Genomic DNA, 24,222 nt, shown 5'->3' on the forward strand with positions numbered 1-24,222 from the left:
ATCCATGCCCACAGTGGGATTTGAACCCACAACTTGTTTAGAGAGTGGGTATGCTAACTAGTCTGGATATTGTTCCCATGAGAAAAAAATCTCTCCACCTTCAGTTAACTTACCATTTGATTGAAGACAATTGATAAAGGTTTCACATATCATAGCCTGGATTTGAACACAGCTCTTTCCAAGCAAAGGGCTCATTTGGATTTTTTGTAGATCTCAAGGCCCCTGTCGAGATCTACAAAATTAAAATAAAATCCTTGTTATATTTCCATGATTTCTCAACTGTCTGTCTTAAAGTGAATTATGATCCTGACAACCCCTGTTTGGTCTGAACTCTGAGTCTCTCTCTCATGTCCACAATTTATCTTAGCTTATTTTCAAGAACATATGCATAAATCTTATCCTGAACATCACTAGAGATATTCCTCTGGAATTCTTGCATTTTAACAGATAAGTATACAAATGCTCTACTCCATACTCCAGTCATATGGAATTCAACCTTCGGACCATTTCTTCTGAAATATGCAGTGCAACCATTGTAAAACATTTATACTTCTTGTATTTGGGCATTTGTGGTCATTAGCTTTTCATGTACCCTTTCTCGTCTCTCATTCCTTTTATAGTACTCTTTATGCTTATCTTCATATGAATTTCATTTATTAGCTTTTTCACATTGTTTTGCATTCTTTCATATTTCTCTGAGAATACATGCTTATTTACTTTTTTCTTTGGGTAGCCTGCCTCTTCAGCTCCTTATGTCCACCATGGAGTTTTGATTTTTATCCTTGCATACAATTTCATTACTTGCCTCTCTTGTTGAATTAGTCATGGTTTTCCTCAGAGTCTCCTTGGCTTGATATTTGGATGTTTCAGTCTGCACAGTTCACAACTAAAAACTGCTTGATTTTGAGCCTCTTAAAAACTTATTTTTCTTCTCAATAAAAAGTCTGCTTTTATCCTACTCAAAAGTAAATGGTGATTACTTCCTATCTCATATCCCCTCATGAACCAACATGAAGATATCACTGTCAACAGTAACAGTGAGTGAGACTTGTCTTCTCTCCATGTGTATTTGAGTGAATCTTTAGGTTGGAACATGGTATTACTAATGTCGACATACGACACTAGCATGTTATAGCTCTTGTGGCCTTTATGTGTGTGTGTGTGGATCAGATATAAAAAAAATTGTCCTTGATAGATATTCAGCAGATACTTACCATTATTATCTTTTCTCCAGATTTTCCAGAACGTTTCTGTATGCCCAGTATTCATTTCATACTTTGCTGTTTAGATTCTCTAAGTGGATCAGAAGAGATTAAGGAGGTTATATTCTTCTTTCTAAGACTTGGATACAGGATTATATCTCAACTAATCCTGGATTTTTTTAAGGTGTGGAAGTGTTGGAGAGGAACCGGAGGCAAGTGACCAGAATAAGGAGTAGCTTCAATGCAATGCACTTTCTATAAACATAGGCTATAGAGAAAATGTTTGTGATTTATAAGGATTAGCTGGCAGGTAAAAAATATGTGTGTGTATACAGAAATGTATAAAGATGCTTTATAGAATAAATGCTGAAGAAATGTTTCAACAGATTATAGGACAGGTAAGAACAAAGGATTTACCCTCTGGAAGTTGTGTAAGAAAGTGATTAACTAAGTTGTGATTTTTTTTTTTCTTTTTGTTGCTTAGATAATGGTGAAATGGCAGCATGGGTACTTTGTCATTGAATGAGTTTAAGGAGAGATAAAATATTTTGTGAATAATGGTTATTGTGGGCCTTCTGCAATAAGTCCTTAGATTTGATAGTTGTTCCTGTATAACAATAATCACCACTGCTGCTGTGGATTCTTAACTTCTTCAGCATGACATTAAGTTTGAAAATTCAATAGCGATTCAAAGCAGTGTCATTTAATCATTTACTGTAGAAGAATTTTCAGTAGTAATATTCATTACCTAAGGAGTGATCGGTACAAAGAAACTTATAAAAGAACAATGCATGAAAAATGTGGAAGTACTGTAAAACTAGGGGATAATCATCTGACCTTATGGGATAGAGGACATTGAAGTTATCAGTGTGGGAATAGGAAACCATATAGTCTCCATCAAAGAATTAAGGTAAGAATAAGATATCAGTAGTAATGCTAACATATTCTTCTCCTAACACTGTCATAACACTATGGTTATGTTAATAAATACTAACATAACTATAGTGTTGTCTTATTTTGGTTAACGGTGGAAGACAAAACGAAGCTAAGTTTTCATTACTGTATTTAGTTATATTTCATTTTACTTAGTGTACTTAAATGTTTTGTTTTGCTTGTACTTTTTTTTTCTTATTTATTTAACGCAATTTATTAATTGAATAATTATTAAAGATTACGCTACTCGGCAGTAAGGAATGATGGTGGATTCAGCTGCAGTTGCAAGTGGCGTATCGGCAAGTCCTCCACCATTTAAGAACTCTATTATAAGCAATATCATAAGGGACTTTGTGGCGTGCAGTACTTGCGGCATGTATGCGTCTCGGGAATTGGATATGTGGCTTGTGAAAGACAGCGGAGAGCGTATGTGTGCAAAATGCAGGGGCAGTTGGAGGAAATAAGTGCATTATAAATATCAATATCCAACCTTGTTGCTCCAGGAACGGGGAATAAATGTAGGAAGACAAGTAGTGTGATAGGAGAGAATGAAAAATATATATATATGAATGAGAAAATAATAGTTGATAGTGTAGAAGGTGTGAGTGACTGTGAAAGTTTAGGAGATGGTTTTGTTTAGGAGAGTTATTTAGATTAAGAGTGACTGACCTGCAGAGGGAGATAGATGAGCTGAAAGAGGAGGTGGAATGTCTTGTGAATGAGAGCAGAAGCATGAAAGATAAGATTAGGAGAATGGAAGAGATAAATGCAAGGCGAATCAGAGTAGGAGAGAGAGGAAACAGTAGAAGAGAGGGAATGAGTGAGAGGTATGGGAATGCTAGCAGACAAGAGGATGGAATGAGAGAGGGATATGGAAGTGCTAGAAGTGGAGAAAATGGAAACAGTAGGAGAGAGATGTATGGGAGTGCTAGAAGAGGAGAGAATGGAAACAGTAGTAGGGGAGAGAGAGGTATGGGAATGCTAGAAGAGAGAATAGCAGTAGAGGAGAGGGAATGAGAGAGACCTATGGGAATGAAAGAAGAGGAGAGAATGGAAACAATAGGAGAGAGGGAATGGTAAGAGGTATAATGTATGGTGACTTAATGATCCGTGGTGTTCAAGATAGGATGCGTGAGGAGTGTTTGTCAGGAGGAATAATAGAAAGGGTGGCTATGGCAATTAAGAGAGGTGAAAGGGTGGATGAGATGATTGTGATGGTAGGAACAAATGACTTGAGTGGTAATATGTCATTTGTTCCTACCATCACAATCATCTCATCCTATATATCGAGAGATATAAAATTTTTGCTTGAGGCTGTACGGAAGAAGACAGAGAGAGGAAAAATAGTGTGTGTGTTGCCTAGGCATGATAATGACGAACTGGGCAGAAGAGCAGTAATATTGAATGACATAATAGCTAGAATGTGTGACAAGAGAGGACTGGTATATGTGGATGCTTGGAGTGTGTTTGAGGAAAGAGAGGAATTGTATGCGAGAGACCGCTTACATCTAAATGAGGAAGGACGTAGGCATCTGGAGAGATTGCTGTTCTGAACGAGTCAGTGCCCAGGGAGGATAATAGCAGGGGTGGCCTCTTGTGGGAATGGATACTTGGGAGAAGGGAGACAACATCAGGTAACACTGAGCCCAGTGGAGTCTAAAAGGGATAATGCTGGGTATAGAAACAATGGCATTTATATGCTTTATACTAATGCCAGGAGTATCCGGAATAAGGGAGAGGAATTGGTGGCGCAGATAGCATCAGCCTGGCCAAACATTATTGGGATCACTGAGACGTGGTTGACAGAAGAGGATATAATAACAGGAATAGAAGTCGCTGGGTACAGCATTTTTCATCAGGATAGGAAGGGAAAGCGTGGTGGTGGGGTACTGCTTATGATAAGTGACGACCTATGTCCTCTAAGAGTGGAGGCTTTGGAAGGCAGTGAGACAAATGATTTTGAGAGCATATGGTGTCAGGTAGAGGTGGGCAAGACAGGATATTTAGTGGGGTGTTGCTACAGACCCAGGAGCACAGAGGATGGGGACCAGGAGATGTTTAGACAGTTAAGTTTGGCAAGTGCAAGAAGAATGATTGTTATGAGAGAGGAAGATGCATGTAGCAATAGGGGAATGGAATTTCTAGAATTCTTGAGGGACAAATGTCTTAGGCAATATGTAACAGAGGGAACAAGAGGTTCAAGAGTTTTGGATTTGGTTATAGCATCAGAAGAGTTGATAATAACTGAGATGACATCTCTCCCACCAGTTGGAGAGAGTGACCATATGGTTTTGACTTAGAAAATGAATAGACATGCAGGAGTATCAAAGAGATGGGAACTTATGTGGAATTATAAAGCAGGTGATTATAATACTCTTACATGTCAACTTCGGGAAGTTTCGTGGAGGGAGGAATTGGAAGGCCGGGATATCATTAGTGCTTGGGAAATTGTGAAAGAATATTTGTTAGCAGCAATGGTAAGTTGTATACCACGAGTGAAAAAGAGGACACAATTTGGAGTAAAGTGGATGACAAACAATATATTAAACAGGAATTGCATGTGAAAAAGAGGCTATGGAAGAGATATGAGGAGACAGGTGAAGAGAAGATGCATAAAGAATATAAGACACAAGCCAGAAGAGTGACTAGTGTGGTAAGGAAAGTGAAACTGGAATATGAGAGGAGATTGGCCCTAAGATCCAAAGAAAATCCTAGGAAATTTTTTTAGCTATGTGGCCAGTAAGAGGAGAAATGACTATGGAAGAATGATATTGGGATAAAAATGGGAACAGAGTGACTGATGCAGAAGACATAGTGGAATTGTTCAATGAACACTTTATTGGAGTATTTCATCCTAGAGGAGTCAGTTTTAATGCTAGAGGGATAGGGCAGGTTTGAGATTTAGAGGTACAGGAGGAGAGTGTGTTTCAGATACTGAGTACTCTGGATGTCAGTAAAGCTGTGAGACTAGATGGTATTTCACCACGAGTTTTGAGAGAATGTGCTAGGGAACTGACAGTGCCTTTGACCTGACTTTTCAATGAAAGTCTGGCTGCGAGAAAGGTGCCCAGGGAATGGAAGGAAGGTAAGATAGTGCCTTCAGTCCTTCACTACTTTCTCCAAGATCTTAACAACTCCTGATGACACACAAACTGGCCTATAATTAGACACTTGGAGAAAGTAGTGAGGGACTGTATACAGCATTGGGCAGATGAGGGTAATATTATCTGTGAGAGTCAACATGGATTTGTGAAAGGGTGCTCTTGTTTTAGCAATATGCTAGCCTTTTATAATAAAGTTACATTAGATGAGGGAAAGGCATATACTGCAATTTTCTTAGACTTAGCAAAGGCATTTGACAAGGTGCCACATGATAAGCTGATATTTAAGTTACAGCACATGGGTCTGGATGTCAGATTGGTCAACTGGATTCAGGATTGGCTTTCTGATAGATATCAGAGAGTTGTGTATGGTGGAGCAGTTTCAAGGAGGCAGAGGGTTATAAGTGGGGTCCCACAGGGCTTAGTACTAGGACCTATATTGTTTAACCTTTATATCAATGATATTGCCAGTGGATTGCAAGGGGATATTCAGTTGTTTGCAGATGATGCAAAGCTGGGAAGGATTTCAGATGTGGTAGCCCTGCAAGAGGATTTGAATAAGCTAGATAGATGGGCAAATGAATGAGGGTGTCAGTTTAATGCAGCAAAATGTAAGGTCTTGAGGTTTGGGAAACATCGATGGGATGCTGCATACTCTATAGGAGGAGTTATACTGGAGGAAGTAGGGGAGACAAGAGATCTGGGGTTGATGATTTGATATAAACCTGAAATTTAGGGGTCATATTGCAAAGGTGGTGAAGGTAACCCCAGAGGATTGCTGCAATTATGAGAAGGACACTGACCTGCAGAGATAAAAGGATTATCATTCCGTTGTATAAGTCTCTGATCAGACCACACTTAGACTATTGTTCTCAGATTTGGTCCCCAGGATTTGAAGGGGATAAATTAACTGTGGAAAGGGTACAAAGACGGATGACAAAGATGGTTTTAGGACTGTACAATTTTGGTTATGAGGATTGGCTGAGGGAATGTGAACTGCAGAGTTTGGTGGATAGAAGAAGGAGAGGTGATATGATTGAGACTTTTAAACTGTTGAGAGGTGGTTATAGGTTTGACACTGGCGAGTTCTTTTGCTTGGTTGAACAGTGGGAAGGAGTGATGACAAGAGGCCATCCCTGGAAGTTACAAAAGGAAACTGTGAGCAAGAGGGTGAGGAGTGGTTTCTTTGCATGGAGGGTGGTTGAACCATGGAATGCATTGCTGATGGAGTGGTGAGAGCGAGATTGGTCAGTGAGTTTAAGGAGTGGTATGATAGACTTTGTGTTTCTTTGGAGGGACCTCACCTCAATGAGTCTTGATAGATTTTGTGTTTCTTAGGAAGGACCTCCCACGAAGAGTCTTTTGACTCCATGGAGGCCTGAATAATAATAATAATATCCACAAACAAATGAAGATGGTGAATATGTGAAACAGTGGACAGAAGATCCTTCTCTTGATTTAACAGATTACCTAAACTACTTCCATCCCTAAAAGTTATAATCTACATAGTATGCTGAAGTCACACTAATTTGGTCAATGTTAACACTACTGGCTTGACCTCTGGTAAAAAAAAAAAAAATAATAATAATAATTTAATCAAACTAGAGTCCTGTTATTTGTTAGAAATCACTAATAGATAAATTAAAACAAAAGAGTTTAATGGTGACTAATAAGAGCTAAAATTATTGCTTAGAGTTCTAAAGTGAGGGTTTGCTGAAGAACTTGAAAGAAGTTATATGGGCTAAATGTGTGCCATCCTTGTGGTTTTTATACCACCAGGTATAAAAACCACAAGGTTTATTGTTTAGATTAGGATGGTTGATCAACGTATTAAGGAAGCCTGTGAAATTTTGATCAACCATTCTAATTTTTAAAAATGAATTCTGATCACTGTGTAACTATGAGAGAAAAGATTATTAACTATCTCCTCAGCATTGTAGCTAATATTTATATAATCATATCTGAATTTATCCTTTGGACTCTGATAGTATTACAGCTCAAGCTCTCCTTATGATTTTAACTCATGCTCATTCCTGTTTTGTAATTATTGTTTAAAAAAAAAAAAATTGGTTTAAAATAGATTCAATAAAATAAGTGAGTGTTCCAATTATTTCTAATATTTATTAACTCATCCCTCTTGAAGTTATGAATATTTGCCATGAAGGAAAGTAGCATGAAATGGGTGATGACAATAATTGCTGGATGAAAGTATTATTGATAAGAAAATATAAGCCTGCACTCTACATGGATGTCAAGAATTTTTATTATTATTAGTGACACCTCCAAGGAGTCCAAAGACTCATCGCGAGAGGACACCCACTATACAACTGTCTCCGCCACTACACCAAACCTCTACTGCCAATCAACGCCATCTACCACCTAACACCACCACAACTAGTATTTTTTGTCTGTAAATTGCATGTGTTCTGAAGGGCCGAGTTTCTGGGAGAAACACTCTGCTACCTCCGTATGAGATCGGCTAACTCACCTTTGAATTGAAAAAGTCCACATAAAGATTCTTCCCGTCACGACAAGAATCGAACTTATCCCTGTTCAATCGAAGGGCACAATGTAGTGTCGTTCTTCCAGTTTCGCTAATAATTTTCCAATTATAAGAAATGTTTCTAGTACACTTACAAAGATATTGTAAAGAAATGAATTCAAATATTAACACATCTTTAGAATTAGCATCAATAATCTGAACTTTATCAGAATGCATGTGAAAATTTTACTTTCCCTATAGAATTGAAAACAGAGTTTCAACTTGATTAAAGTGCTCAATAATAAATTTCACATTTGGAATTAAGAGGAATATAGATATAATCTAAGAGAACCTCAAAAATTGTGGAAACAAACCATTTGTTACAAATAATTTCTTACTTTTGTACAACATGGACTGGATTACATGAATAGTCAGTCTGGAGCAAACAGAAGTGCAGTGAACTGGCTTATTGTATTTATCAAGTTATTGAACATATTGACATCCATGTATTTTAGTGGCGTCCCAAAACTTGTTGTGAGAGGCTCACTCTTAACCATTATTCCCACAATATCTATCATACCGCTCTTCAAATTCATTCACTAGCGGTGCATCCCTCTGGAAACATTTCCATTTGTTTATTTAACGATATTTTTTCTTGACCACAGAAGCTATGTAAATTGACTATTTGGGAAATGTTGATCAAATATCTGAGAAAAAACTATTTTAATATTAAACTAGTTTTTTCTCAGATACTTGATCAACTTTTCCCAAATAGTCAATTTACATATTTCCATTTGTTAACGACTCTCCAAGCAAAAAATGTTGTCCTAAACTTTTTCCTAACTTATCTTATTGTTACTCATCTTCCAGGAGTGATGCTTTATTCCTTTCCTGCCCCTCCTGGCATGTCTTAAAAAAAAGTATATATTTTGCATCTAACCTATGAAACCCTCAGGAACTTATATTCTTCTTCTATCATACTTTTCTTTTTTTACCTATCATATCCTTCTTTTTCATCCAAATTTGAAACTCACAAACTTTTAATCAATTCTCATAGGAAGCATTCCATAGACTTTTTACAAACTTGGTCACCTGCCTCTAAATTCTCTCCACCACCATATTATTCCCACCTCACTAATTTCCTGTAAGACAGTGAGTAAGTGTAATACACAGCTTGTGATTTTTCCAGTCCAAAATACCTTTTCTGCATTAGGAATGATGTTAAGAATTATTTAAGATATTCCCTTTCAAATCATTCCTGATATCATTAAAACACAGCTGTTGCATACAACCGATTACCTGCCTACTCTTGATGCTTCTCTACCATACATTGTTCTTTGATGTCCAGTTGTTAAAGTAGACATAATAGATCTGTATTATCATGTCAGGAAGTTCAACAGTGTCATGATGGGGCTGTTTCTCTTTTCATCTGAGATGGTATTTCATTATATATAAAAAGCAAAAGTAAATTACTCAGGCAAGACCTTTTCTTTATACCATCCTTCATAAAATATCACATGCCTCTTGGCTCCTCCTATTATTAACCTACTTTCCCATTACTTTCATCACTATGTGAAAGATACTGGAAGCCTCCATTTCATTTGATGTAGAGCACAGAACTGTTACAACCAGCAACTTAAGAAAAGTAAACAAAATGGTTATGGTTATGTATTCACAAATCAGTCATGATGAAAGATAAAAGGTTCTGGATTATCATGCATCATCAAGCAAATAAAGTGCTTAAAAATAATGATAAATAATAAATTGTAGTACAGAAGCACACTTGAACAAAACTTTTCACCTAGCAGCTAACCCCCAATGTAATAATGGTAATGAAGAGGTGAATACATTCACCTCATTTTATATCGTATAAGCTCATGATTATGTTATATCTGGAATTTATGCAAAATAATGTTCTGATTTTGATGACAGAAGAAACATTCAGACAAGTTTAAAAAATTACACCTTCATTTTTATCCATGATATACATAATCATAATCAATTTCCTGCCATGTACCCTCAAGAGGTGTACAGGATATAATAGAACTACATGAAAAATTTACAATATTACTAACTTCCTATCTACAATTTTCCTCCAAATCAGTCTGTTACTTGTCAAGACTCCAACATTATCAGATCTTATATTTCTATCGCCTAAGACACTTTGTACCGTATCAATCCACCTATATCTAGGTCTTCCTCTGAGTCATTTTCCTGCCAACTTGGCAGAGAACACTTGTTTTGCTAATCTTTCCTCGCCCATTCTGTTTAAGTGACCATACCACCTGAGATTTGCAATGCTAACGCATTCCTGGATGCCGACAATGTCAAGTTCTTTCCTAATATTCTTGTTTTTAATATGATATTGCCATTGATGCCATCTGTTCATGCCTCTAATCTTTCTCAGGACTCTCATATCTGCGGTCTCTAGTCTTTGGTCAAGTGTTTTACTTCTGACCCATTTCTCAGATCCATAAGTTAAAACTGGTTTGAACACTGTCTTGTATACAGCTAATTTAGTGTTCCGACTAATTTCTCTCTTATTCCATATAAATTTATTCAATTGACTTCCTACCATACCAGCTTTGTTGATTCTGTTGTCTATTTCTATATTTAATTTACCATCTTCACTAAAAATCTTGCCTAAATAGCTGAAATGTTTTACTTGTTCCACAGGTTCTCCGTTTACAACACAGTTGACATTTTCAATGCTTCTGCCTATTTTCATTATCTTTGTCTTTTTATTGCTGACCTTCATACCATATCTATTACAACAGTTATTCAATTTAGTCAGAGAATCTTGCAGACTTGTAGTGGATTTATTTAGAAGTATAACATCGTCCGCATAAAGCAAAGAGCTGACATTAACATCTCTAATTTTGATATCATGTTTAATACCACTTTCTTTCATAATGTGATCCATATAGATAATGAATAACAGAGGAGATAATGTACATTCTTGTCTGACACCAGATTTAACATTAAACCATCTCTGTACTTCCTTCAATTCTAACTGCTGACTTACAACTCAAATAAAGACTAAGTATTGCTTGATATAATGCCCAATTGACACCATATAACTGTAGCGTATTGAGTAGCTTCTCAATTGGTACCTTGTCATATGCCTTTTCCAAATCGAACTTAAACAGATCTTTGTTATATTCCCATGATTTCTCCACTCTTTGTCATAAAGTGAAGATCTGATCCTGACAGCCTCTATTTGACCTGAATCCAGCTTGTTCTTCACCAAGCTTTTCTTCCACATTTCTTCTCAACCCTTTTTATCAAGTATACTTGCATATATCTTACCAGGAACACTCAGTAGGGATATACCTCTGTAATTCTCACATTCAGTTTTATTTCCCTTTTTATATATGGGAACTGTGAGAGCTCTACTCCAATCATCGGGAATTTGTCCCTCTCTCTCCAGGCATTCTGAACTATGCAGTGCAGCCACTGTAAGACTTTTATACCACCATACTTCAGCATTTCTGGTCGAATCATTACCTACTCCTATTGCCTTTCCACATTTCAAGCCTTTGATGGCTTTTTCTATTTCAAGTATGGATATGTATTCCAGACTGCATGATTGGTCAGCGTTTTTTTTTTTTTTTTTTTTTTTTTTTTTTTTTTTTTTATCACTGTGTGCTGTCATCACTGCTTGTTTCATTTAGCTGTTTTCCAAAGTAATTACTCTATACTTCAAGGATATCCTTTTCTCCCGTTTTCATGTCACCTTTATCATCTCTAACTCCTTTTACAGCACTCTTTCCTCCATTCCTAAGCTTCTTCAACAACCTCCAGAATATTTTGCCACCTTCTTGATATTTATTTTCTATGTTCTTGCCAAAGTCCTCCCATGACTTTTGCTTAGCTAGTTTTACACAGCGTTTAGCTTTCTTACATTTGTCTCTGTATTCTCTAAGAGTACAAGCTGAACTTATTTGCCAGGAACTTTTGATATGCTTTCTTCTTTTCCTTCACTGCCTCTTTAACTTCCTGTGTCTACCATGGAGTTGTAATTTTTCTATCCTTACAGACAACTACACCACATGCCTCTCTAGCTGAATCAATCAGTGGTTTCTTCAAGACTTGCCACTGAATCTCCAAGGTTTGGTTCCTGTTCTCAAACTCTTTCATTTTTTCTAATAATCTTTGTGTATTTTAGTCTACAGTTCACATCTGAGAGATGCTCAACTTTTATTCGCTTTAAAACTTTCTTACATGTTATTCTTTTCAATATGAAATTCAATTTTATCCTGCTCAAGACTAAATAGTGATCGCTTCCAATTTCAAATCCTCTGTACACTCTGGTGTCCTGCACCATGGAGAAAACATCACTATCAACAATAACATAGTCAATGAGACTTTTCTTATTTCTTGCCTCTTCTATCCATGTGAATTTGTGCACATTTTTATGTTGGAACATGTAATAACCAATCCATGTCCTGAGCAGAAATCCAACAGATATTTGCCATTATTATCAGCTTTGTTCTTTTCTCCAAATTTTTCCAATATATTTTTGTATGTCTGACAATCATTTCCTACTCTGCTATTTAGATCCCCAACAAGGACCAACTTTTCATTTTTCATTGTGTCAGTTGCATTTTCTAAAGCCTCAAAAAATTCTCCCATCTCTTCCCTAGGAGAACCTTCTGTGGGACCATAGGCACAAATAAGTCTCATTGTCTAGTTCCCCATTCTCATATTTGCCCACATTACTCTACTTGAGACTGCCTGCCATTCAAGTAGATTAGCCTCGTATTTTGTGTTGAATACAATGGCTACTCCTTCTTTTCCTCGATTATCTTTTCCCTGAATGTAACATTTTGTATTTATTGCTCAGAAAGATCTCACCAGTTTTTGTCTTTTTTGTTTCAGTCACCCCTATTATGTCGATCTGGTACTTATCTAATTCCTCAGCTAGCTCCATTTCTTTGCCATTCAGGCTTCTTATGTTGATAGTACTAATCTTTAACTCTGGTGATGTTGAGTTTGGGTGTGTTTTCAGATTTGTTCCAGTAGCTGACTTTTCGCTGTTCGCCCTGGTTCCCTGGCGAAAACAACGGGAGCCTTGTTTAACCGGGCGACGCCCCAGCCGGCATGAAATTTTGTCATGTTGTACCATCATTTTATTTTTATTTTTTTTATTTTGGTTTAACCAATAAGAATACAATTTGGTCAGCTAAATCCCAAATTGCCAGCACATCCTCATTCGTTCAGTATCCAAGTAGATACCCAACAGGGTGCACCACGAGAAGGTGAGGATTGGACATTAGGTCAGAAGCCCTCTTTGGTTCTCCGCATTCCTTTAAAGGCTATGTGGAGGTCTCCTCTCAGTTATACAGCTTTGGCCCTTAAGCACTATGATATACATGAGTACTGCAAATAAAACAATAGTTTGCATAAGAAATAATTCATGATTGTATTTTTGTATACTGAGAGAAGTTATTTTAATTATTCAGGAAGCATCCCCTTCAAATTGTTTTTTTCAAGTTCATTTACATTATTTTCTAAAGGTCTGGCCCCAGTAAAGGCCAAAGTGCATCCATTACAATTGAATCAATGTAGGTGTGAAGTAAGAATGTGCTTATTCTTGTTTACAGTATGAATAAAAAAAGGAGACTACAAATTTCTTGTTTGCTTTAATAACAATAGTGTGCATTAACATCATCTAATTTAACATAGGAAAATTATTTCATTCCAATTCTTATTATTGGCATTTTTATTAAACTCCTCACTAACATCAAAAAGTCCAAAAATCAAATTTTTTATTAATATTGAACCCCTATTCTAGAGGTTATGTGCTATGTAGCTCACTTCTATTTGACTTTACAAAAAATAAAAAAAAACTTTCAGTAAGAGTCATAGAATAATGGTAACTATAGAAATATAGTTACATTTGGGAAATGTAAAAATAGTTGGTAAGAGAGGCTTTCAATATATGCAAGGGAGCCTTTTCACAGAATAATAAAAATAGCAGAGAATAAGAAGTTATCTGAAGAAATATCACAAGGCAGTAATGAGGAGACGAAAAACAATAATTATTTTTGCTTAACGAATGCTGAGTAAGTGAATACATTTTTGTAAAAGTGATCAGAATACTGATCACCAGATAAACCTAAAATGAGGTGTAACAATATGAGAGTAGATATTTCTGCAATAGACTTCTTGCTTGACTGTGTATTTCTTTCCTATCAACAATGTGTATATGCAATATTTTAGCATCCCTCCCCTTTTTTTTTTCTAAATACAATGATGTTATTTGTGGATCACACTTTATATGCATTTGTTTTATTATTTCATCATATTTTGCTAAATTAATTTACTTGCACCATTATTTATATCTGGATCTCATTTTAGGGCAAGGAGCTCTTTGGTCAGAATATTGTAATTCGTTTCCCTGACAATCCTGTGAACAAAGATGGCACAGTGTTGCGGAAGACTAAACCCATGTACGTGTGTGTATATATATATGTGTGTGTGTGTGTGTGTGTGTGTGTGTGTGTGTGTGTGTGTGTGTGTGGAGGAAAATTGAAATGATCAAGATATTATACTGTGTGTGCACGTATAAAATCCATTTAAAAATATATCTGGATCAATATGATTACAAAAAGAATAAAAGCTTGAGAGAATTTAAAATTTAACCTCCAGTTGCAAACCACACTTCTGCCATTGTCGGTAACATTTATCAAAATGTGTTTATAGATGCAGAAGTGTTGCGGTTGAATTACATTTAAATGCTTTAACATCATATCTGTGGCCTTTCAAAATACTTCTGCTCAAGTTTAGAAAGTACGCAGTTCAAGAAAAATCAGAAAGTAACTATACCTGTGTTATTTTTACTAAAAAATTCTGAAAGAGTTGAGGCACATAAACTTATGAAAATCCTAACCTTTTTCACTGTCAAATGTTCAGTTACTCTTTGATCATTCCCCCACTGAATTGTGACACAGTTTCATCATCTTCATAAGCTTGGTGTGGTTATCCACCACATAACTCAATTTCTTCCTTCTTTAAATTCAACCAACCAAACCACACCAAAAATTTTGCTTAGGAGATTCTGCTCAGCTACCATATTTAAAATTTTGCAGGATGTTCAATTAAATTAATTATAGTTGATACTTCACTGTTTCAATATCTTTCTCCATAAAAATCCATGCTTGGACCAATAACATACAAATAGCAAAATTTTCTTGGGAACAATCCACTGTCTTTATTCTGCAATAGAACTTTGTGTATATTTACATATATCTGCCTATACAGATACACCCCTTCAGTACCCATAATTTGTTAAATTCCAGAAGGAATCTGTCAAACATCAGGTATTGATTTTAATTAAAACAAGTTTGTATTAATGGGGATCCATTAAACCATGTTAGAAGTTAAAAATGTTTAATACATCCTAAAACTTACTCCTAAGCTGGAAAATCATTTATTTTAAAAAATGAATATCAGTGAAACTCTTATGGGGATGCTTAAGGTCAGAGCTGTATAACTGAGAGGAGACCTCCACATAGCTTTAAAGGGATGTGGAGAACCGACCAGGGCTTCTGATCTAATGTCCAATCCTCACCTTCTCGTGGTGCACCCTGTTGGGTATCTACTTTGATACTGAACGAACGAGGATGGACTGGCAATTTGGGATTTAGCCGAACAAATTGTATTCTTATTGATTAAACCAAAATAAAAAAAATAAAAATAAAATGATGGTACAACATGACAAAATTTCATGCCGGCTGGGGCGTCGCCCGGTTAAACAAGGCCCCCATTGTTTTCGCCAGGGAACCAGGGTGAACAGCGAAAAGTCAGCTACTGGAACAAATCTGAAAACACACCCCAACTCAACATCACCATAAGAAGCCTGAATGGCAAAGAAATGGAGCTAGCTGAGGAATTAGATAAGTACCAGATCGACATAATAGGGGTGACTGAAACAAAAAAAGACAAAAACTGGTGAGATCTTTCTGAGAAATAAATACAAAATGTTATATTCAGTCAATGACAAGGAAAAGAAGGAGTAGCCATAGTATTCAACACAAAATACGAGGCTAATCTTCTTGAATGGCAGTCATTCTCAAGTAGAGTCATGTAGGCAAATATGAGAATGGGGAACTGGACAATGAGACTTATTTGTGCCTATGGTCCCACAGAAGGTTCTACTAAGGTAGAAGTGGAGGAATTTTTTGAGGCTTTAGAAAAAGCAGCTGACACAATGAAAAATGAAAAGTTGGTCCTTGTTGGGGATCTAAATAGCAGAGTAGGAAATGATTGTGAGACATACAAAAATATTTTGGGAAAATTTGGAGAAAAGAACAAAGCTAATAATAATGGCAAATATCTGTTGGATTTCTGCTCAGGACATGGACTGGTTATTACTAACACCATGTTCCAACATAAAAATGTGCACAAATTCACATGGAGAGAAGAGGCCAGGAATAAGAAAAGTCTCATTGACTATGTTATTGTTGATAGTGATGTTTTCTCCCTGGTGGAGGACACCAGAGTGTACAGAGGATTTGAAATTGGAAGTGATCACTATTTAGTCTTGAGCAGGATAAAATTGAATTTCATATTGAAAAGAATGACATGTAAAAATGTTTTAAAGCAAATAAAAGTTGAGCATCTCTCAGATGTGAATTGTAGGTTAAAATACACAAAGATTATTGAAGAAAAAATGAAAGAGTTTGAGAACAGGAATCAAACCTTGGAGATTCATTGGCAGACTCTGAAGAAAACATTGATTGATTCAGCCAGAGAGACATGTGGTGAGGTCGTCTGCAAGGATAAAAAAATCAGAACTTCCTGGTGGACACAAGAAGTTAAAGAGGCAGTGAAGGAAAAGAAGAAAGCATATCAAATGTTTCTGTCAAATAAATCAGCTTGTGCTCTTAGAGAATATAGAGACAAATGCAAGAATGCTAAACACTGTGTAAAACTAGCTAAACAAAAGTCATGGGAGGACTTTGGCAAGAATATAGAAAATAAATATCGAGAAGGTGGGAAAATATTCTGGAGGTTGTTGAAGAAGCTCAGGAATGGAGGAAAGAGTGCTCTAAAAGGAGTTAGAGATGATAAAGGTGACATGAAAACAGGAGAAAAAGATATCCCCTAAGTATGGAGTAATTACTTTGAAAAACTGCTAAATGAAACAAGCAGTGATGATAGCACAGTGGTAAAAAATACTGACCAGGCATGCAGTCTGGAATACATATCCATACTTGAAGTAGAAAAAGCCATCAAAGGCTTGAAATGGGGAAAGGCAGCAGGAGTAGATGATATTCGACCAGAAATGCTGAAGTATGGCGGTCTAAGAGTCTTACAGTGGCTGCACTGCATAGTTCAGAAAGCCTGGACAAAAGGACGAATTCCTGATGATTGGAGTAGAGCTCTCATAGTTCCAATATATGAAAAGGGAAATAAAACTGCATTTGAGAATTACAGAGGTATTTCCCTACTGAGTGTTCCTGGCAAGATCTATGCAAGTATACTTGATAAAAAGGGTTGAGAAGAAATGTGGAAGAAAAGCTTGGTGAAGAACAAGCTGGATTCAGGCGAAATAGAGGCTGGCAGGATCAGATCTTCACTTTACGACAAATAGTTGAGAAAGCATGGGTTTATAACAAAGATCTGTATTTAAGTTTTGTCGATTTGGAAAAGGCATATGACAAGGTGCCAAGAGAGAAGCTATTCAATACGCTGCAGTTATATGGTGTCAATGGGGCATTAAGCAATACTCAGTCTTTATTTGAGTTGTAAGTCAGCAGTTAGAATTGAAGGAAGTACAGGAAGATGGTTTAATGTTAAATCTGGTGTGAGACAAGGATGTACATTATCTATATGGATCACATTATGAAGGAAAGTGGTATTAAACATGATATCAAAATTGAAGATGTTAATGTCAGCTCTTTGCTTTATGCCGATGATGTTATACTTCTAAATAAATCCGCTACAAGTCTGCAAGATTCTCTGACTAAATTGAATAACTGTTGTAATAGATATGGTATGAAGGTCAGCAATAACAAGACAAAGACAATGAAAATAGGCAGAATCATTGAAAATGTCAACAGTGTTGTGAATGGAGAACCTGTGGAACAAGTAAAACATTTCAGCTACTTAATCACGATTTTTACTGAAGATAGTAAATTAAATATAGAAATAGACAACAGAATCAGCAAAGCTGGTATGGTGGGAAGTCAATTGAATAAATTCATATGGAATGAGAGAGAAATTAGTCGGAACACTAAATTAGCTAGATACAAGACAGTGTTCAAACCAGTTTTAACTTATGGATCTGAGAGCTGGGTCAGAAGTAAATCACTTGACCAAAGACTAGAGACCACAGATATGAGAGTCCTGAGAAAGATTATAGGCATGAACAGATGGCATCAATGGCAATAGCATATTAAAAATGAGGATATTAGGAAAGAACTTGACATTGTCAGCATCCAGGAATGCGTTAGCAGAGCTAATCTCAGGTGGTATGGTCACTTAAATAGAATGGGCAAGGAAAGATTGGCAAAACAAGTGTTCTCTGCCAGGTTGGCAGCAAAACGACCCAGAGGAAGATCAAAATATAGGTGGATTGATGCAGTGCAAATTGCCTTAGACGATAGAAATATAAGATCTGATAATGTTGGAGTCTTGACAAGTAACAGACTGATTTGGAGGAAAATTGTAAATAGGAAGTTAGTAATGATGTAATTTTTGTCATATAGTACTATCATATCCTGTACACCCCCTTGAGGGTACATGGCAGGAATTTGTTGATGATGATGAAACTCTTATAATAGTTGCTCAAAATATTCTTCCTTTTAATAAGAAAAAACTGGGTTTTATTCATAAAACAACTACAGTAAATAAATTAACCTACTGTAAAAAGCTTTCCACCTAGTTATAAGTTAAATTAGCTTGCCAAAAAATTATATTGTTTATTCTTTAATCCAAGTGTATGCAAAATTTGCACATGAAGTATCTTCACAACTAGGCTACTTGCATATATTGTTTTAGTATCCCATAATGTAAAGTACACATCCTTATGGATATGTATAATGTTATACATTATTGGAAGGCCACTTCAACCCAGACTTTCAACCTTCATTCATTGAAGTCTCGATTAGTGGGAGCCAGACCCAGAAAAGATACCAAATACAAGTTTAATTTAACTTATAACCAAGTGAAAAATTGTCTTCAACTTTTATTTTTTCTTTTATGCAACTCAATGTCATAGGCTGTAGTTTTGCCATCATCCCAAGCATATTATTATATTAAAAAATACTGTTTTGTTACTAGTTAACTGCATAACAGTGTAGGTAATTCCAGTTGTCTAACTTTTTTTTTTTTTTTTTTTTTTTTTTTTTTTTTTTTTAAATCAGCAAGCCTGATCCAAAAGCTAAAGTTATAGGACCAATTAACGGAGATGAATGTTATTTCTGGAGAACTACAGGATGTTTATATGGATCCCGATGCCGCTATAAACACAAAAAAGAAAATCAAGGTATTGACAGACAACCATGGCATGAAAGAACTTCCTGAAATCTTTCTTAGTGGCCTTATAACTGTATTTCACATATTTTCAAAAGAAATGCTGATAATTCAAGGAAAGGAAAAAAAAAAAAGTTTTGTTAAATAAAGTTTTATGTATATAGTTATTTTTTATCAATATGTGCATTGATATGTATGGTATTAGGTATGGTTATAAAATTTTCTTCAGTTGCCTACTTTATTTAATAAAACAGTACTTCTGACCAGCTAGCTTGAAGAGTGGAAACATTTGCAAAAATTTGTTATTGAGATTATTGTGCAGTTCATAATTCAAAACAAAGAAGAATAAACAAAGTTTATTCTTCTTTGATTTGAATATGCAAACTGAGTTGTTTACTATTTAGTTTAGCAAAAACTCAGTATTGTATTCTGACATCTCCCCATCAAAGCTTTACATGATGAAATGATAATGAGAAAATAATTTTGTATCAAATGGGAAAATAATCAGCAAGATGGTCATTCAGCCTTTATAAAGTACTTTGGCTAAAATAAGAAAAGAATTTGTATGAAACTGCATATAGCAAATTGATTATAAAATATTAGATATTTTCAATATGTCATTCTTTGGCAAACAGTTTAATTATAATGATGCTTTTAAATGAAATAAATAATGTGAAGATGACAAAAGAGAAAAAAATAGCCATCTTTATCATTTTTGTGCCCTGTTATGTTATTTACCATGAATTAGAGACATGCAGTTCTCTTCCCCCCCCCCCCCCATTTAATTCTTATTGATTATATCATATATGATATAGTTTATTTTTCACTTGGTTAGAGTATAATAAATTTAGTTTAATCCTTTATCCAAGTGTGAGCAAACAAAGTTTGCGCCTGAAAGTATCTTCAGGACTGGGTTAAGGTGGTACAACACCGGGCAACTCGTTGCAAAAGTGGAGAAAGCTACCAACACTCATAACTCAGTATCTCCTATAATGCAAAACACATCTCCTTGCGGATATGTCTATTGTTATGCATTAAGGGAAGGGCCACTACCCAGACTAGTTTCGACCTTTATTGAGGTCTCTTCAGTGGGAGCCAGGCCCAAGTGGAGATATCAGGCAGAAGCATTAGCAGGTCATCTCCACCTATAGGAATTGCCAATTGGTGGCCACCCTTTTTTAATAATTTACTCTGGATTTAGAGAAAGATGTTGAAAGTTTAGAGTATAATAAATTTAGTTTAATCCTTTATCCAAGTGTGAGCAAACTTTGTTTGCTCACACTTGGATAAAGGATTAAACTAAATTTATTATACTCTAACCAAGTGAAAAATAAACTTTCAACATCTTTCTCTAAATCCAGAGTAAATTATTAAAAAAGGGTGGCACACCAATTGGCAATTCCTATAGGTAGAGATGACCTGCTAATGCTTCTGCCTGATATCTCCACTTGGGCCTGGCTCCCACTGAAGAGACCTCAATAAAGGTCGAAACTAGTCTGGGTAGTGGCCCTTCCCTTAATGCATAACAATAGACATATCGGCAAGGAGATGTGTTTTGCATTATAGGAGATACTGAGATAGGAGTGTTGGTAGCTTGCTCCACCTTTGCAACGAGTTGCCCTGGTGTTGTACCACCTTAACCCAGTCCTGAAGATACTTTCAGGTGCAAACTTTGTTTGCTCACACTTGGATAAAGGATTAAACTAAATTTATTATAATTTGTTTTTATTACACTGCTTGTTAATATCGATAATTGTGAGGTAAAATGAAACAACATTTAGTTCAGAAGTTTGTTTTTAGCTTCGAGAATTATATCACTTAATAGTGAAGTGACTAGCCATGTCATTTTCGTTTTGTGTATGTTTACCATAATCATTTTCCTGTGGACATTCATCTAGACATTATTTCTTTTGTTTGAATGCATCAATATTTTTAATATCTATATTAAAAAAGTAAAACATACTATCATTACAAAATAATTGATTCAAATCTTTTCAAGTCCTACATAATTCTTCTGCATTGTTAATTCAAATGATCAAGTTTTCTATATTTTAAAAGGCTTAGTTATGTTCCTCCTTCATTTGTACATCGAGGATAACTAGTGATAAACGTATAAAATGATACTAAGAAAGGGCTTTCATTATACTATTTTACATTGAAATTTATAAAACAAGTGCCTGAAATGCAGTTTAAATAGTTTCATTTAAACCAACAATGCAAATGCTTTTAGGATAATGGCATAGCTAAGGAATGAATATTTTATGCCTATGGAGATGAACACAGCAAAATTGTTAAATACAGTTTAAAATCTTGGCAAATTTTAGCATTGATTTATAGCAAATGCTTTAGAGTTTCAGAATATTCTGAATGCTTGATTGAGGATTTTGTGATATAGTACTTTTCCTTTTCAGATATACTGTATAACATTACATGTGGTACAACTTTTCATTTAGCCTTACAAAATTCAACTACACCGTGATACTTATTAACAAATTTCTTAATAGACACTGCAATACATGTTTTGAAATTTAAAATACTGTATGGCAGTTTAATTATCCTGAAATAGATCCCGTTAGATCTAAATATACTTTGCCGTTTGTTACAGCTCATTGTTATTAAACTTAGTTTTCAGGGAAATCGTTATAGATAATTTCTTATACAGGTTTAGGGGACCATATTCTCAGAATTGGCCAGCCTGGTTGGCAGGTGGTTAATGTACCTGCCCTTTAACCAAAAGACTGCAGGTTCAGATCCCACCTTAGGCATAGATGTTTGATGACATCATTCATAAGTAATACAATTATTATTTCTGTGAGGTGTTTTTTTGAAAAATCTAAGACAAGTTTTAAATACTCATTGTTAATTAAATGTAAGTCGAGCAAAAATTTTATTTTTCATTGAACTTTTCACATGTGCTGTGATGAATCTTTAAGTCATATTACAGATTTATAGCATTTGGAATGCAATGTGCATATGCTTCATAATGAGCAAAAGAAACATGCCAAATACTAAGCCAGTATGCTTATTAAAGAAAATATATTTTCTCAATTTTAAATATTCTCTTATTGAATGTATCTTAAAAATGTGATCAAGCCTTCCCTATGAGATAAAACCAATCCATAAAAGGGAAAAAAAAAAAAAAAAAAAAACATTTTTTTTCTATCTGGCTTAAGAATTATTTAGATTTCATGCTATGTGTGTAATTATTATTTACTACACTAATCTGACAAATCTTCAGCAGTTTTACTGTTGGAAAAATCACCTAGAGCATCCAATTTTTGTTTGACTAGTGATTTGCACACAACTCACAATAATATTCATTCTGCTTGAAATTTCTTAGGTTCTTTCTCATATAGAAGATGAAGGTAAAAAAGAATTTTTAAATATGCACTTCTCTTCTGTATCATTCAGTTAATGACATTGTCTGGAATCACAAGATATATATCAGTACAAGTCTAATTATTTTTTTTTTGCTATATTTTTTTTTACAACTTTTATTTCTGAAATTACAAGAAATATTTATAATAGTTTCAAGAAAAATATTTTAAATAGTTCGTGTCTTATTGTTTTGCAGTATAAAATTATACCTGTTAGAATGTGATGAGATTATACAATTTCTGTGTTGTAAACATGAGTAAACCTGCTATTCAGCGACTATTCTCTTAAATATTATACTGAAAATGCAGAAGACAATTTTAAAATGCAGCTTACTTAATAATTCTGTCTCTCTCTGTCATTTTCCACCAATAAAAGATCATATTTTTAGTACTACCAAGGATAGATAATCCAGAAACCAAACATGCAACTTTTCTTCAAATTCCCACATGCCTCATTCATACTCTCACTTAGTTTAGAAGTCTCTAATATAAGCCATAAACAAATTTAAACATTCCAAGAATTATTCTTAATAAGTTACGTGAACAATATTTCTTTGACAAAAATGCAAAGATAACACTACTACTGCTGTATCTAAATAGAAACTATATTTTTTTAGAAATAGTTGTAAAGACACCAGCTAAAATACTCAAGTTCAATCCTGATAGTTTGTATGTGGAGAGGGAGATATGAAATACAGTAAATTACATACTTCTAAAAAAACATCGACTTATTAGAATGCTGTTGCATGAAAAAAGAAAAAAAAACTTTTTAAAACAAATATTACTTTGATATTCTCAAACAGTGCCTATATTATATACTCACAGTAATGCAGTGCATTTATTTCTTGAAAGACTGTTTATTACTAAATGCTGATTGGTTAGTAATTGATTGTATTAATGTTGAGTGTAATTGCACAATTAATGTGATTAATGTTTTGAAATAAATACTTTTTTGCTCAAGTTTAAATTATATGGCCATCTTTTTATTATTATTATTATCATCATCATCAAATTCCTGACATTTACCCTCAAGGGGTGTACAGGATATGATAGTACTACATGAAAAATTTACATGATTACTAACTTCCTACCTACAATTTTCTGCCAAATCAATCTGTTACCTGTCAAAGCTACAACATTGTCAGATCTTATATTTATATATCTATCTTGTAAGGCACTTTTTACTTCATCAATCCACCTGTATCTTGGTCTTCCTCTGGGTCTTTTTCCTACCAAACTGGCAGAGAACACTTGTTTGGCTAATCTTTCCTCACCCATTCTGTTTAAGTGACAATACCACTGGAGATTAGCTCTGCTAATGCATTCCTGGATGCTGACGATGTCAAGTTATTTCCTAATATCCTTGTTTTTAATATGATATTGCCACTGATGGCATCTGTTCATGCCTCAAATCTTTCTCAGGACTCTCATATCTGTGGCCTCTAGTCTTTGGGTCAAGTGTTTTACTTCTGACCCAGCTCTCAGATCCATAAGTTAAAATTGGTTTGAACACTGTCTTCATCATCATCAACAACCATGGGTCCAATGCCCATAGGTGTCTGCTGCCATCTTGATATGATTCTTCCATTGCATTTTGTTTTGTGCAAGATGACTCAATTTGTGTATACAGTTTCCACACCATT

At 35.1% G+C, this 24,222-nt stretch overlaps 1 protein-coding gene across 1 annotated transcript in view; it reads left to right on the plus strand.

The window, feature by feature from the left end:
* The window catches only part of LOC150099771 (uncharacterized), a 392,852-nt gene extending 372,892 nt beyond the window's left edge, over positions 1-19,960 (plus strand). The window contains exons 15-16 of the mRNA XM_090403489.1: positions 14,082-14,173; positions 19,094-19,960. Of these exons, the coding sequence (XP_090259615.1) occupies positions 14,082-14,173; positions 19,094-19,253 (252 nt within the window). The 3' untranslated portion in view covers positions 19,254-19,960. The remainder of the gene's footprint in view (positions 1-14,081; positions 14,174-19,093) is intronic.
* Positions 19,961-24,222: the final 4,262 nt, after the last annotated feature.

The sequence above is a fragment of the Typopeltis vanoorti genome, chromosome 14 (genome assembly GCF_054136105.1).
Source record: "Typopeltis vanoorti isolate ZY-2024b chromosome 14, IOZ_Tvanoo_1.0, whole genome shotgun sequence".
Taxonomy (NCBI): Eukaryota; Metazoa; Arthropoda; class Arachnida; order Uropygi; family Thelyphonidae; genus Typopeltis; species Typopeltis vanoorti.